At 37.6% G+C, this 13,217-nt stretch overlaps 1 protein-coding gene across 1 annotated transcript; it reads right to left on the reverse strand.

Moving 5' to 3' along the window:
* Positions 1–4,326: 4,326 nt before the first annotated feature.
* LOC135246109 (5-hydroxytryptamine receptor 7) lies at positions 4,327–8,540 on the reverse strand. Its single transcript, XM_064319637.1, has 2 exons — positions 7,759–8,540; positions 4,327–7,160 (listed from the first exon to the last, which is right to left on the reverse strand). The coding sequence occupies exons 1-2, from the start codon at positions 8,277–8,279 to the stop codon at positions 6,407–6,409; spliced, it is 1,275 nt and encodes a 424-aa protein (XP_064175707.1). The 5' UTR covers positions 8,280–8,540; the 3' UTR covers positions 4,327–6,406.
* Between the last annotated feature and the right edge of the window lie 4,677 nt (positions 8,541–13,217).

A 13,217-nucleotide genomic window follows, 5' to 3' on the forward strand; every position in this document is an offset into this window, starting at 1 on the left:
TTTGGAGGCATACTGTACCTGTTTAAGGTCCCCAGTGAAGATCAAGTGAGTTTCATTGGTTTGTCAGAGCGCCATTTTTGTTCCCCAATTTTTCGTTGCTCAGCAATCAGTTTGTGTACAGCTTCTTACATTGACCTTGGTACAGAGATATGGCACATCTCTGCATGAAAGCTTTAAGACTGGACTTCAAATGACACACTACAGATATTACAATGAGCACGACACATATTGGTAAACCAGGGGCCACTGAAACTAACAGTGATACAACAAGCCACACATAAAAAAACTATTAATGTCACCTCACAAATATTTGAGCGGTGACAGTTAGAAGCGCACCGGTTGGTTGAGAACTTTCTGTACAAACAGGTTTTTTTGATGCGGCTCTTAAAACTCAGGAAGCTCACTTGGAATCTTTTAAGGAAGAGCAAGAAATTCAGCTTCAAGGTTTATCCAGTGTAGCTCGTTGAAAATACCTTGATGGATTCTCCAGGGGTTGAAAAGTTGAAAGAAAGGATTTTTCATGTATCCTGAGGAATTCAACACTTTGATATTCCAGTCTGAATTTTAATCTGTGACCGCCGTTGTCTAAACAAAGCAAACTTATCCTGGGGCATCTTGATATAACCTTGTCTCCCCGCAGTAGTCTTTAAAACAACAAATGTTTTGTGTTGGTGAGTTGATTATGTGCAATGAAAATGTCATAAGAATTATTTCAAAAAGGATTTCCTGCATAAAACTGCAGCACATTGTCAACATGTATTCCCCATCACAATTTGTGTATTATTATAATTATAATTTGTGTATCTCATGGGTTCACACAATTTGGAATTGATAATTGTGTGAAATGTGCTTTATAAATGAAAAATATGTTGATGATGATAATGATGAGATGATGATGATGATGATGATTATTATTATTATTATTATTATTATTATTATTATTGTTGTTGTTGTAATCACAATCATCATAATCTTATAATCTTACATATAGGTTGAACTGCTCTGCATTTGCAGTAAATGTTTTGGAGATACTGCCCTCCTCCATTAGCAGTGTATGCATGCTGCAAATAATTTCACTGGAGGATTCATAAAGAACAAAAACCTCAGCAGGAGCAGAAATAGTGAATTCAGCTTCAAGTAGGATCACAGGTTTTATTATTTATATCCCAGCTACCAGGAGGGGGCCCTTATAAAAATCATCTTTGGGGGTAGCACAGTTCCTGTCTATTCCAGACATGCAAAATTTTAAAGCTCAACTTGCTTTCTGAATACACAGCAGTCTTTCCCCAGTCGTTTCACACAGTGTTACAAAGTAATTCTTCACAATGCTTTTGCACAAAAGCTCAGTGTTTCCTAGGTGAATACATAATTATTTTGCTAAGAAATGTCTCAAACATTTTTTGGCCTTTTATAAACAATCCACCAAAGATTTGCACAATTCACAGGGCACAAAATGTACCTGTTTTATCTTCCACAATTGAAATTATTTTTGTTATATTATACATCAAATAAAAAACAGCCATATTAATTTTGTACTAATTAGAAATTGATTATATATACTTCTAGATTTTGTGTACCTTTTACGTTTATGCTTTTTGCTTTTGTTATATATTTGATTTACTCAAATTAAAGAGAAGAATTCTTAACTGCTTTGGTAAATGCAATATTTTTTGATTTCATATAATATTTTCATTAATTTCAGTGATTGCTGAAGTTCTGATGATGACAATATAGAAATATAATTTTATCAGCTTTATATGTACCATGTTAGCTAGACTGAATGAAACACCAGTTAGCCGACGAATGTGGCTTTGCTTACACAATTTCCATCTTCCATTATGGAAGGTGTAAACTTGCTAATCATTGTCATAGCAGGTTTGTGGTATGCTAGTTAAAAGGACAAGTTCTTCAATAAATAATTGAGCTGGTCCTAAAACAAGGTGACACTGTGATTTATTGGTTAAGTTGTGCGTCCCAGGACAATGTAACTCAATGTCAGAGACAGAGAGAGAGAGACTGTGTGTGTGCGTGTGTGTGCATGGAAGTGTGTTTATGTACATGTGCGTGTGCATGTGCATGTGTGCATGTGTGGGTGTATGTGTGGGTGCGTGTTTGTGTGTGGTTGTGTGGTCCCTAGTTTCATTATCATCCAACATGCCTTTACCATGACACAGTTGTTGTACTCAGAGCGCGTTTCATTTCCACAGAGGACACTCTGCTCTTGTTCTTTCATTATATATTTAGGCAGACGAGCTCCCAGCTTCTACCACACAAATATTCCATTTCTGCATTTCTGAGCCTCTGTTCCTTGTCGAAATACTCTGCACTGAGGATGCCTGACATCACCTTTATCTGGAATGGTAAAAATATATGATATGGTCAAGTTCACAGACTGTTCCCCTCCATGACACATCTGAGTTACCGGACTGTGTGCAGCTGCCATTCTTCTGATTAGGTCAAAAAACCGAGGAAACCTGCGGCTACCTTCAAACATGCCCATGATCATTTGAGTTGTGCAATATGCTGGTGTTTATAAGGTGGCGCTTGAGGATCTAGAAAATGCTGTGAACTTAATTTATATTGTAGGCTGAACCAATTTGTCCTTTGCACTATGACTATGACTAATGATTCACTAACATTTTTGTTATTTGTACTTATTTAGCAACTTCAGGCATATGGTGTTACTAATATCAGAAAGAGCAAACAATTATGATAATTCACTTAAACGACAAAAGAATCTGGGCTAATGTTTGATCCACAGGGGTGCATACATGCTTTTAATATCCTCTCTACATTGCCTGTCTTCACTGTGCTGAGTGCAAAATTGTCCATTGTCAACGTTTCACCTCTTTCACTGTGGATTACGGGTCTCCATCAAAATGTGTGACATAAACTTATTCAACGTTGTGTGTACAAGCTGTGCAAACACAGTCCGCGGGGCTTCGGTATGCTGATTTATCATTGGCCATCTGTCGGCTGATCGTGAAATGAGTGGCAGTTGCTGGGTCATGCCCCTCCCCCTGCCCTCTCGTTGCTGTCAGTGGGCAATTCATTCCTTGTTTCTAATAATAATACTAATCCCTGCCGGTGAAAGAAACAGCATGTTGACACATTAGAGCTGAACCGAGGGTCACATCTCAAGGCTCTCTGGACGAGGAGAGGGATTTAGCTCTCCGTTCCGTGGGTGGGTTCTGTGAACTGAAAGGCCCACGCGCTTGTTTGGTTCAGTTCCACGGTATAAGATGCGAGTGTGGGTTATGTGTATCTCTCAGAGCATGTGAGAGCTTGTGTTTTCACACTTAAATGTGAGAGCACAGGCTGTAATGTCTCCCTCTCTTGAACGCGTAATCTGGGCTGAGAACTGACAGTATCTACAGTATGTATGTATATATATATATATATATATATATATGTAATTGCTCTGGATATTTATTGTTTCTGTTTGATCAACTTGCTCTGTCCTTTTTTAAAATACTTACCTTATACAGCGCACAAGGTCAGGTACAACGTCAACGCTATGACAAATGGTATGGTCATAGTATCCTAGAGAATATATACATATACATACATATCGAATTATCATGTATGCACACCATTTGTTATCCAACCAGTCTTTCACATTTATGGCACTTTTATGCAGGAATCATATTGATTGTTAATAACCTATTGATAAAAAAGGATTGTTTTAATTTCATTAAATAATCAGGGAATATTATCATGAAAGGATTAATAAAGGGACAATGTTTGGTGGAACATACCAACCATTTCTCAGTCATACTTTTATAAAAATGCTAATATCTTCATGGAACGTACAAATAAACAATTAACTTTGTTTAGTCATAAAATGCAATTGTGTCACTGAGAATGTTAAATAAATAATTCAATTGATTTCAGGCTAATTAGATCATTTAAAAAGCATAATAACAGTAAGGTTCAGTATTGTTCATAGAAACTGATATCTAAAAACTTACCCTAATACTTATTTAATAGTCAAAAAGCCTTCATAACAGTTAAGTTATGGAAGTCATTTTCAGATGTTAAAATGAGTACCTTTGTGTGCAAGCTGTAAGATTTGTCTTTAGAACCTTAAACTCCAATATTATATTGCTGTACATACTACTGAATGCTTACATATAAATATATCAAGTAAAGATCTACAGAAAGTATATCTTTAACACACACACACACATAGGTAGGTAGGTAGGTAGGTAGGTAGATAGATAGATAGATAGATAGATAGATAGATAGATAGATAGATAGATAGATAGATAGATAGATAGATAGATAGATAGATAGATAGATGTTGTATGCATATTAATTCAGAGGACAATTTATTTGTTTAAAATAACTTTTTACATAGGTACAGAGGTTATACACAAAATACAGCTGGTCATACATTACAGATACTTCTGTTTTGCTGTCAGTTTAATGATAAGTAAAATATACGGTTACTGGTTGAATTCAACATAAATACTCCCTATTTAATTATTCCAGATATAATATTAACAGACAGAGTGCTCAACTGGTATAGCATGATGGTATTGTTTAGCTTCTGAAAACTACCAGCTCCTATTCCACTGAAGACCTATGTATATCACTCGAGAACATATAATTCGTGGTTTAGACCAATATACCTCACATTTTACGCTCAGGATGTAATTCAAATGAACTGCAAGGTTAATTATTTCCTTTTGGAGGAGTTCAGGATTTGAACCTAAAACTAACAAGTTATAAGGCTCTAGATGGCATTTCCTGTGACAAGCAAACATGTCATAAGTAAATTTGCTAAACACACAGTGGAAACCTATGCATTCTTTAGTAATGAATAGTCTTTAAATAGCAATCCATTTAATATTACAGCACAATATATTGAACATGTCCAACAGTGACCAGGTTTGCATGCAGGCAACATTGTGAATATTTGAAAATTCTGAATATGTGGATTCAGAATGTCTGTTACAAATAAGCTTGTTGCATGCATACACTGTAAAACATTGCATTGAAAATGACAGTTTAAAACAGCTTGGTATTTGACCTAATCACGACATAAACATGAACAGTCTCATTCTCTTGGAGCTAGCAACCAATAAATGGATAGTAGTGTATTACATTTTTTGTTGAATTATGAGACCTTTGAAAAACAAACTGTTCTTACGCCTACAATTGGAACAACATAATATGTGGTAAGAGCTATTGTAAGACAATTTGAGGCACAAACTACAAGTATAACATGTCAACAAATCCACCCAAAATACATTCCTTTCGATTCAAATGTTTTTGCTTTTACATACCAATTTCTATAAAACGTATTCATTTTTAATCATATTTGCTTACCAGTGACTGATATTACAAATGAATAACTACCTGCACACTTCAAGTTCATGCGAATGGAATAAGCATTCAGAATAATTTCAATAGCTCCTCAATTAAATGCAATATTAATAGAATGTTCAACCCCTCTTGTTTGAAGTCTTCATATTTGTAATAATAACAACAAAACACATGTACGCATAACAACACATATTTGAAAATGCTTTATTACTAGATATCTATTTGTGTGGTCTTATGATATTTTTAATATTTGATTTATAACTGGATACTAGGGTACAGTTAATAGCCAATAAGTAGTATATAAATCCACATGTTTGTCCTTGCATGCAGTCTTGTGTTTGCTCCTGAGTAAAATACTTCACTGTTCAATGTGTTTTTTGGCTATAATAATTATAAATATGAAATATATGCATTACAATTAAAAATCAAGAATCTCTATCAATATTCAATTTCTCTTTGGCCCATAAATACTCCTTTTGTTAGGAAGTTTCATATATTACTAAAATAATGCATAATAATAAGTTTTTAAAAATCAATAAATAAAAGCCTACACATTTCGCAGTGACCATATTTTATTATGACAACTTAAGATGTCTACCCAAGGATTGCATGGCTGGCTGTAGTTTATCATTGCAACCTGAAAAGCAGATGACCTTCTAAGCTATTGATCAGGTTCAACTGTGTATTCAGAGAGTAATATGATTGCTTATCTTCATGATAACTCCTTTGGAATGGTCAGTTATAGGTCAGGTCTCATTTATGAGTTTCAGTTTCATAGAGGTCCCATGTTATATAACAATGATGAAATAGCTGACATCGCTCTACATAGATTTACAAGAAATGCAGGTTATATCATACAGTATATACATAATTTAGCTTATCAAACAAAATTAAAAAATTAAACAACTTTGTTTTCAGTTGTACCATCAGGGTTGTAAAATTGCAAAATGAGCGTCTTGTTCATTTAATTCAAGTCTGTGATGTAACTTCTAAAAAATGAAGGCTGAACATTTAAACGTGGCCTAGTTTTGGGTTCTTGAATTTTTCCCTTTGGGGCACAATTACAAACACTTATCTACAGTACCAGGTCTGGTCTTTCAGCAAGCTTGAGCGCCTCCTGCATGCTGGCAGCTGAAAGCTTGCGGTTTATGTTCCTGTACTTGCATCGGAGCAGGTTACGGTAGGTGGTCCTGAGGTCCCGGTTAAAGAACGCGTAAATTAATGGGTTGATGAGAGAGTTGGCGTAGCCCAGCCATAGCAGGGTCCTCTCCACCCAGAAGGGAATGCAGCTACACTCCACGCCGCATATGAATGGCCGGGCTGTGGAGAGCAGGAAGAAAGGCAACCAGCAGACGCTGAAGGCCCCCACAACTATCCCCAGCGTGGTCGCCGCCTTCTGCTCCCGCTTGAAAATAGAAATGTTCTTCCTGTCGTTCTTCAAAAGACGGGAAAAACTAGTGCACTCCTCCACTTCTCGCTGTAGTTTCAGGGCCGCAGTGACACAGTCCACGTTCTCGTCCTCCTCCGCCCGTGGGAAGCCGGCGATGGTGTGCTTCGCCGCGCTCACCTTGGCCGCTCGGTATATTCTATAGTACATGATTAGCATCACTGAAATAGGGATGTAGAACGCAACTGCGGTGGAATAAATTGTGTAGCCAAAATCTTGACTGATTAAACACACCTTGTCGTCATTCACGTTCTGTGCCCAGCCAAACAAAGGGGGCAGAGTAATGGAAGCCGATAAAAGCCAAACGGACAGGATTATCTTGGCCATACATTTCCCACTCTGTCTTACAGGGTAAGTCAAGGGCTTAGTAATGCCAAGGTACCTGGAACATAAAAGAGCAGACTATCATTTAACATACTATGGGGCCACCTGCTAGATAATTAATACACAAATTGTCTTTGAAATTAAATTGCTTATATGTACAAAATATTTTTACAATGTAATTTATGAGCTGTTAACTACCAACAGTAAGCAATTAATAATAGCATTAATGAAAACAAAATTAATATTGAAATAACAGTGACAGGCAAATCGCTCAGAAACATTCCAACAACAACAACAACAACAACAACAACAACAATAATAATAATAATAATAATAATAATAATAATAATAATAATAATAACAATGCACTGTTTCTACATCCTGGTTCCAGAATAAAAAATATAACATTTCTATTTCTCATCCTTCAAAAACACAAAAAGAATATATACTCAGGATCATTTATTTGAGCTCCGTCTCGTCATTACTCTCATAAATATGTGTACTTTCAAAAATAGATCTGGATATTTACAGTAGCCTAACAGTTCGACAGAAAATTGAGTGTGGTTTAAAATCCAGTGCGACTTAAAATCTAGGTTTTTAAGTTCAAAGTGTAGTTTTATGTTCTGTGTGTGACAAAAACGGAACTTCACTCTCACCTGTCGATACTGATTACACAGAGGGTCATGATAGAAGCTGTACAGCACATCACATCCATGGCAATGAAAACGTTGCAAAAGACTTGACCGAAAATCCACTGTCCGCCTATAAGGTCTGTAATACTGACAAACGGCATCACGGCCAGTGCCACAGACAAATCTGCGACAGCAAGGGACACGATCAGATAATTAGAGGGCTGTCGCAGCTTCTTTACAAAACACACAGATATGACCACCAGCAAGTTTCCGCAGATCGTCAGAAAAGTTAGCATAGTGAGAATTGCCCCTATCAACACCTTCTCCACGCTGCCATGGCGCAGAATCTGTTCCCCGCATCTTGTATCATTCTCCATCACATTGGAAGTTGGCAAAGTGGTAGATGTTGTGTCTTGCACCATTAAGAGACGTGGGTCGAGGGTCTCTGAAATCATGCTAATTGTGCCAAGTTCCTTCTCACGCTCTTCTTTCATGTATGCTCTCATATTAATGCTGAAAAAATCGCCGATGAAATCCATAAACATGTTGATTCTCCTTATCCATTAGGGCTGAATAGCGTGCATACAAGACAGATGTAGTCCCACACAGCTCCAAAACCTTACTGAACTGTCTGTCCTGGTTGTGCCAGTGATGCTATATCTTAAATATATGATAGGCTTTAAACAAAATTCATTGGCAAAAAAAAGAAGCTGTGGCATTAAGCTTTAGTAAGTGCAAGGCTTTCTTTAGTGCTCGTTTCCAACCTGCTCTAAAAACAGCAGAATCAAAGTGCTCCTCGCGCCTGAGTGAGACGGGCTTTTCCCATAGAATTCAGATGACGTCATGGACGCACTGAGATAAACAGTATATGCTAAAAATGGACAAATGAGGTATTAAGTCAATAAACCTATTGAATATTAAAAGATTTTTTATTTTTTGGCATTTGTACATACGTAGAATTCAACTACTACTTGAACTAACTAGTAATTCGTGTTACAAATTTCCATGTGTTGCATGATGTTGATTGCATTAAAATTCCATAGCAATATATAATTCCCGATGTACATCATCGCAACGGCTTAAATAAGGGCATTAGATTACGTGACCTGTGATTTGCGGTTATACAGAAATGGGCATTCTCTCGTACATTGTATATTTGAAGTACAGTAGCCTGAAGATATGCATACAGAGGCGTGTGTGTGTGTGTGTGTGTGTGTGTGTGTGTTGGCTGTAAAGATTCATGGATGAGCTTAAAACCACTTCGTAATATTTGGCATCCATGGTTTTCTTTTGACGGTGGTTGGCAAAACTGAAATATAACTGACAATTCATGTTATATCCACCAACCATATGCTACTCTATGGCCATCTTGTGGCGACTTAAGAAAATGCCAGTTGTGATTCATGAGAGTGAGTGTGAGTTATATGAGTTTCAATTTAAGTTACTTTGCTATTTAGCATCAGCCAGGTCACCAGCTACTCACATCACTGAGAATTATTAAGTTGTTTTTAAATTACACTTCTGTAGTGCAAGTATAAGAGAGCTTTCAGTATCTAGTCTTGATTCTAGGCTCTTGATTGCATCTGGAGTCTGTTTTTGGCAATAAGTCAGCATAAGGACCAGAGTTGTGCCAATGAAAGTCAAGGAAGCCATTATGAGAAAAGAAAACAGTCAGAGACAAAGGCCAAAATTAACTGTTTGGAACCTCATCAAGAAGAAAGAGAGCACTGGTGAGCTCGGTAATTGCAAAGGGCCAGGTAGGCTGAGGATGAATTGGGCACAATGACGTGCATAACGAAACACAAAATGGAAATGGAACGAATTCAACACATTTCTCTCTCCCTTCTCTTTGGCGAGACAAAGACTTTTTTTCTTACTCTCTGTCTCAGTTTCAGAGAAAACTTGAAATTGTATCGGTGGCGTTACCTCCTCGAAGTTCTAAGCCCATCATTTCCATTACCATGCCCACCCTAAAGAAATTACACTTATTGTGAGAGGCATTTTGAGTATTTTGTTTTGTCTGCTTACACAGCCTCAGCAAAATGGGCAATACGGATAACAGACTAATCCAGCGCAGTTTGAAATAAGCAACACAGACTAATTTTAATGCAACAGTGCATTGAAACAATATAAAAGGGATCTAAAAACAACCCCCAAGATTTACGTCAGATGATGTTCCCATTCTTAAGTTTAATAAGACCATAAGAGCTAATTCTATGTAATGGCTCTAATGAGCAGTATGGGAGAAGTGGGGTCATTACTGATTGTGCCATCTTGATGTTTTTGAATGATACTTTAGTTTTTTATGATTCATTTGTTATACCCCAGGTTTCATGAGAAGATCTTTGTTTCTTATGTTCTTGAAGTGTAAATAGTGCTATCACAGAGGGTCCTTTGGTTACGATTGATCATTTAGGTCATAGGAGTGTTGTTTATCCTAAATGTTAAAAATGTGGGCCACAATGGCATACTTGATTCCCTTTCCTTATTGAATTTAGCCACCCTTGACCTGTCAGCACATTATGGCTGAAATAAATAAATGTCTGGCAACTTCTACTGCAACGGTGGACAAATGGAAGGAAATATATGGATTTGTGCCTGGTTCGAGAGAGAATAGCTGGCAGTATGTTCCATGGATGGGGGAAATAATCCAATATCCACAAAGCAAATAGGCACTGTCTTGAAAAATAAAGTGGCCATAAACCCTTTAAATTGTTGATTAAGCTGTTTTAGACAAGCCTCCTTCATTGAAGCTCATTGCCTCCAGTTCAGAGACAAATGGTCTGGGGAGGAATTAATAATTTTTCTTCAAAGAAACCAAATCATTTCTCATATCTGATTGCCTGGAACACAGACTAAGCCGTGGCTCCACCAGATTAGGGAAATCATTGCACATTCATTTTTGTGAGTAAGACACAAAATGCATTGTTCCTTCTTTGAGTTGACCGAAGGAGGCTTCGATAGTAGCGTGAAAATCATTTGCATTGAATCTCGTGATAGCTTCACTGCAGTTATTGTTCGTTCTCCTGACTTGCAAATTATGAAAACATCTTTGATTTAGCAGATTAGGATTCATGCACATGAAATGAGTCAGTTGGTGATTCAGTCTATTTCCGCCAAAAAATTATAATAATTGAATGTGAATTTTTCCCTCGGTGCAAATATCCAGAAAACCAAGAAATTACTTTAATTTAAAGTAATTTTTAGGTCTTTCCAAAGTGGCGCTATGTTAAATAACCCAAATAGACTATGAAGAGTATAAAAATATACAGAGCTGTAGGACACTAAACTACAGAGGTGGCCACATAGGTCTTAATTCACTGCAAACATTTTACAACCAGACCTGAAAAAAGACAACATGCAGTAGCTGAGATGATTATTGATCAGCCTCAGTTGTGCACGCGTGCAGCTGTCCATGGTCCTGAACACCTCCCAAGCTTTGGAAAACAACAGGAACCACTGGGGTTTAAAAAGGTCGAGTAGCCTTTTCTGTTCACTGGGTCTGATCTTTCTCCTTAAGTGAAGACATTTTTTTATCATGAGAGTAGAGGCAGATGTACTTCTGGCACTTCATATTTCTGATCACCGAGCATCTGTCCTTAACAATAGCAGTGGTGCCGGGCGGAATAACGCTTTTCTGAAACGTAATTCTGTATTGTTAGGAATCAGTGATTCGTGTACAGGTGACATACGTGTATTCCAGAATTTGTTGAATTCGCCTCCTCTTTCATCCAGTCAGGTGATCGTTTATATTCCCATAGTCCCACTATGGAAGTGAAGCCGCAGATTTCATGCAGAAAGATGCATCTTCAGAGCCAGATGAGATTCCTCCTGAGCTTTTATTAGCAGTGTGGGACTTGGAAAGGCCACTTTCACTGATGCTGAACGCCATACATTATTCTCCAGGAACCTGTCCTTTCCACGGATACTGGAATACCGTGGGCTTAAGAAATAAGCAGAACAAGCTATAATGTTTCAGATGGGCTGTCAATTTAATTGAAAGTTCGCACTGAATATTTGCGTACATTTTTCAACACTCATTAGCTAATGTTTTATGGGTGTATCATGAGGGTGAAAACAATATCTGCTAGGTTATTCTGAGTATTGCAGTGAGTTTGAGTTTGTAGATTACATCACATTACAATCACTGGCCTCATCCAGAAAGATGAACAGTAGTGGAGATCTGTGCTACTCTCAGGAATAGAAGAATGCTGAAGGTGGAGAGGCCCATTCATGATCAATAAGTGTAATGTTTACTGAACAAACAACAGTGAACTCCATAATGTTTGGATTTGGAACAAAGACATTTTTTCTTGATTTGGATCTGTACTCCACTATTTTACATTAGCAACCGAACAATAAACATGTGGTTAAAGTGAAGATTCTCAGCTTTCATTTTATACATAGCCTCCCCCTCCACATTTCAGGGCACCATAATGTTCAGGACAAATTGTTTCACGGGTATTTCTGAATTAGTCCTGTGTGTTCAATTGCTTCTGTAGTGCAAGTATAAGAGAGCTTTCAGTATCTAGTCTTGATTCTAGGCTCTTGATTGCATCTGGAGTCTGTTTTTGGCAATAAGTCAGCATAAGGACCAGAGTTGTGTCAATGAAAGTCAAGTAAGCCATTATGAGAAAAGAAAACAGTCAGAGACAAGGCCAAACCTTAGTCTTACCAAAATCAACTGTTTGGAACCTCATCAAGAAGAAAGAGAGCACTGGTGAGCTCGGTAATTGCAAAGGGCCAGGTAGGCTGAGGATGAATTGGGCACAATGACGTGCATAACAAAACACAAAATGGAAATGGAACGAATTCAGCACATTTCTCTCTCCCTTCTCTTTGGAGAGACAAAGACTTTTGTTCTTACTCTCTGTCTCAGTTTCAGAGAAAACTTGAAATTATATCGGTGGCGTGACCTCCTCGGAGTTCTAAGCCCATCATTTCCATTACTACGCCCACCCTAAAGATGGTTGCAGTGGATGAATCCCGTGTGATTATATGTGCGAAGTAAGTTTCGATTAGCGCTTCAATTGGTAAACTCGTATCAAAGTGCTGGTTATTCAGTTGGTGAACACCGTGCTGGAGTAGAATCTTGACACGGTGGCACCTAGTAAAAGCACCTGTTGTGTAGGCTAGTCCATTGTCGGGGGGTTGTACTGAGATGAAAATGGCCCGAACTGATTTCTTGACGATTTATTTATTTATTTATTTATTTATTCGAATTTTAACAACGCCCAAATATTTAAAAAATTCGTGGAAGGAGGGTAGCCTTAAATTACATTTACTGCGTTGGAGTCATTTTAATTATGAAGTCCCCAAAGCGCAATGGCTTCGTTCCGGCTAGTGTTAAGAGAAACTCTCACTCACTCACGGATGTGTTTGTTTAATTGAGAAACTTGGTGCTGACTTCTGAGCGAATTTCATGAAAGAGAATAATACTGGGCAAATTCGGGAGGAGAAAACATTATCTGCCGATATAGCAG

The sequence above is a fragment of the Anguilla rostrata genome, chromosome 2, assembly GCF_018555375.3.
Source record: "Anguilla rostrata isolate EN2019 chromosome 2, ASM1855537v3, whole genome shotgun sequence".
Taxonomy (NCBI): Eukaryota; Metazoa; Chordata; class Actinopteri; order Anguilliformes; family Anguillidae; genus Anguilla; species Anguilla rostrata.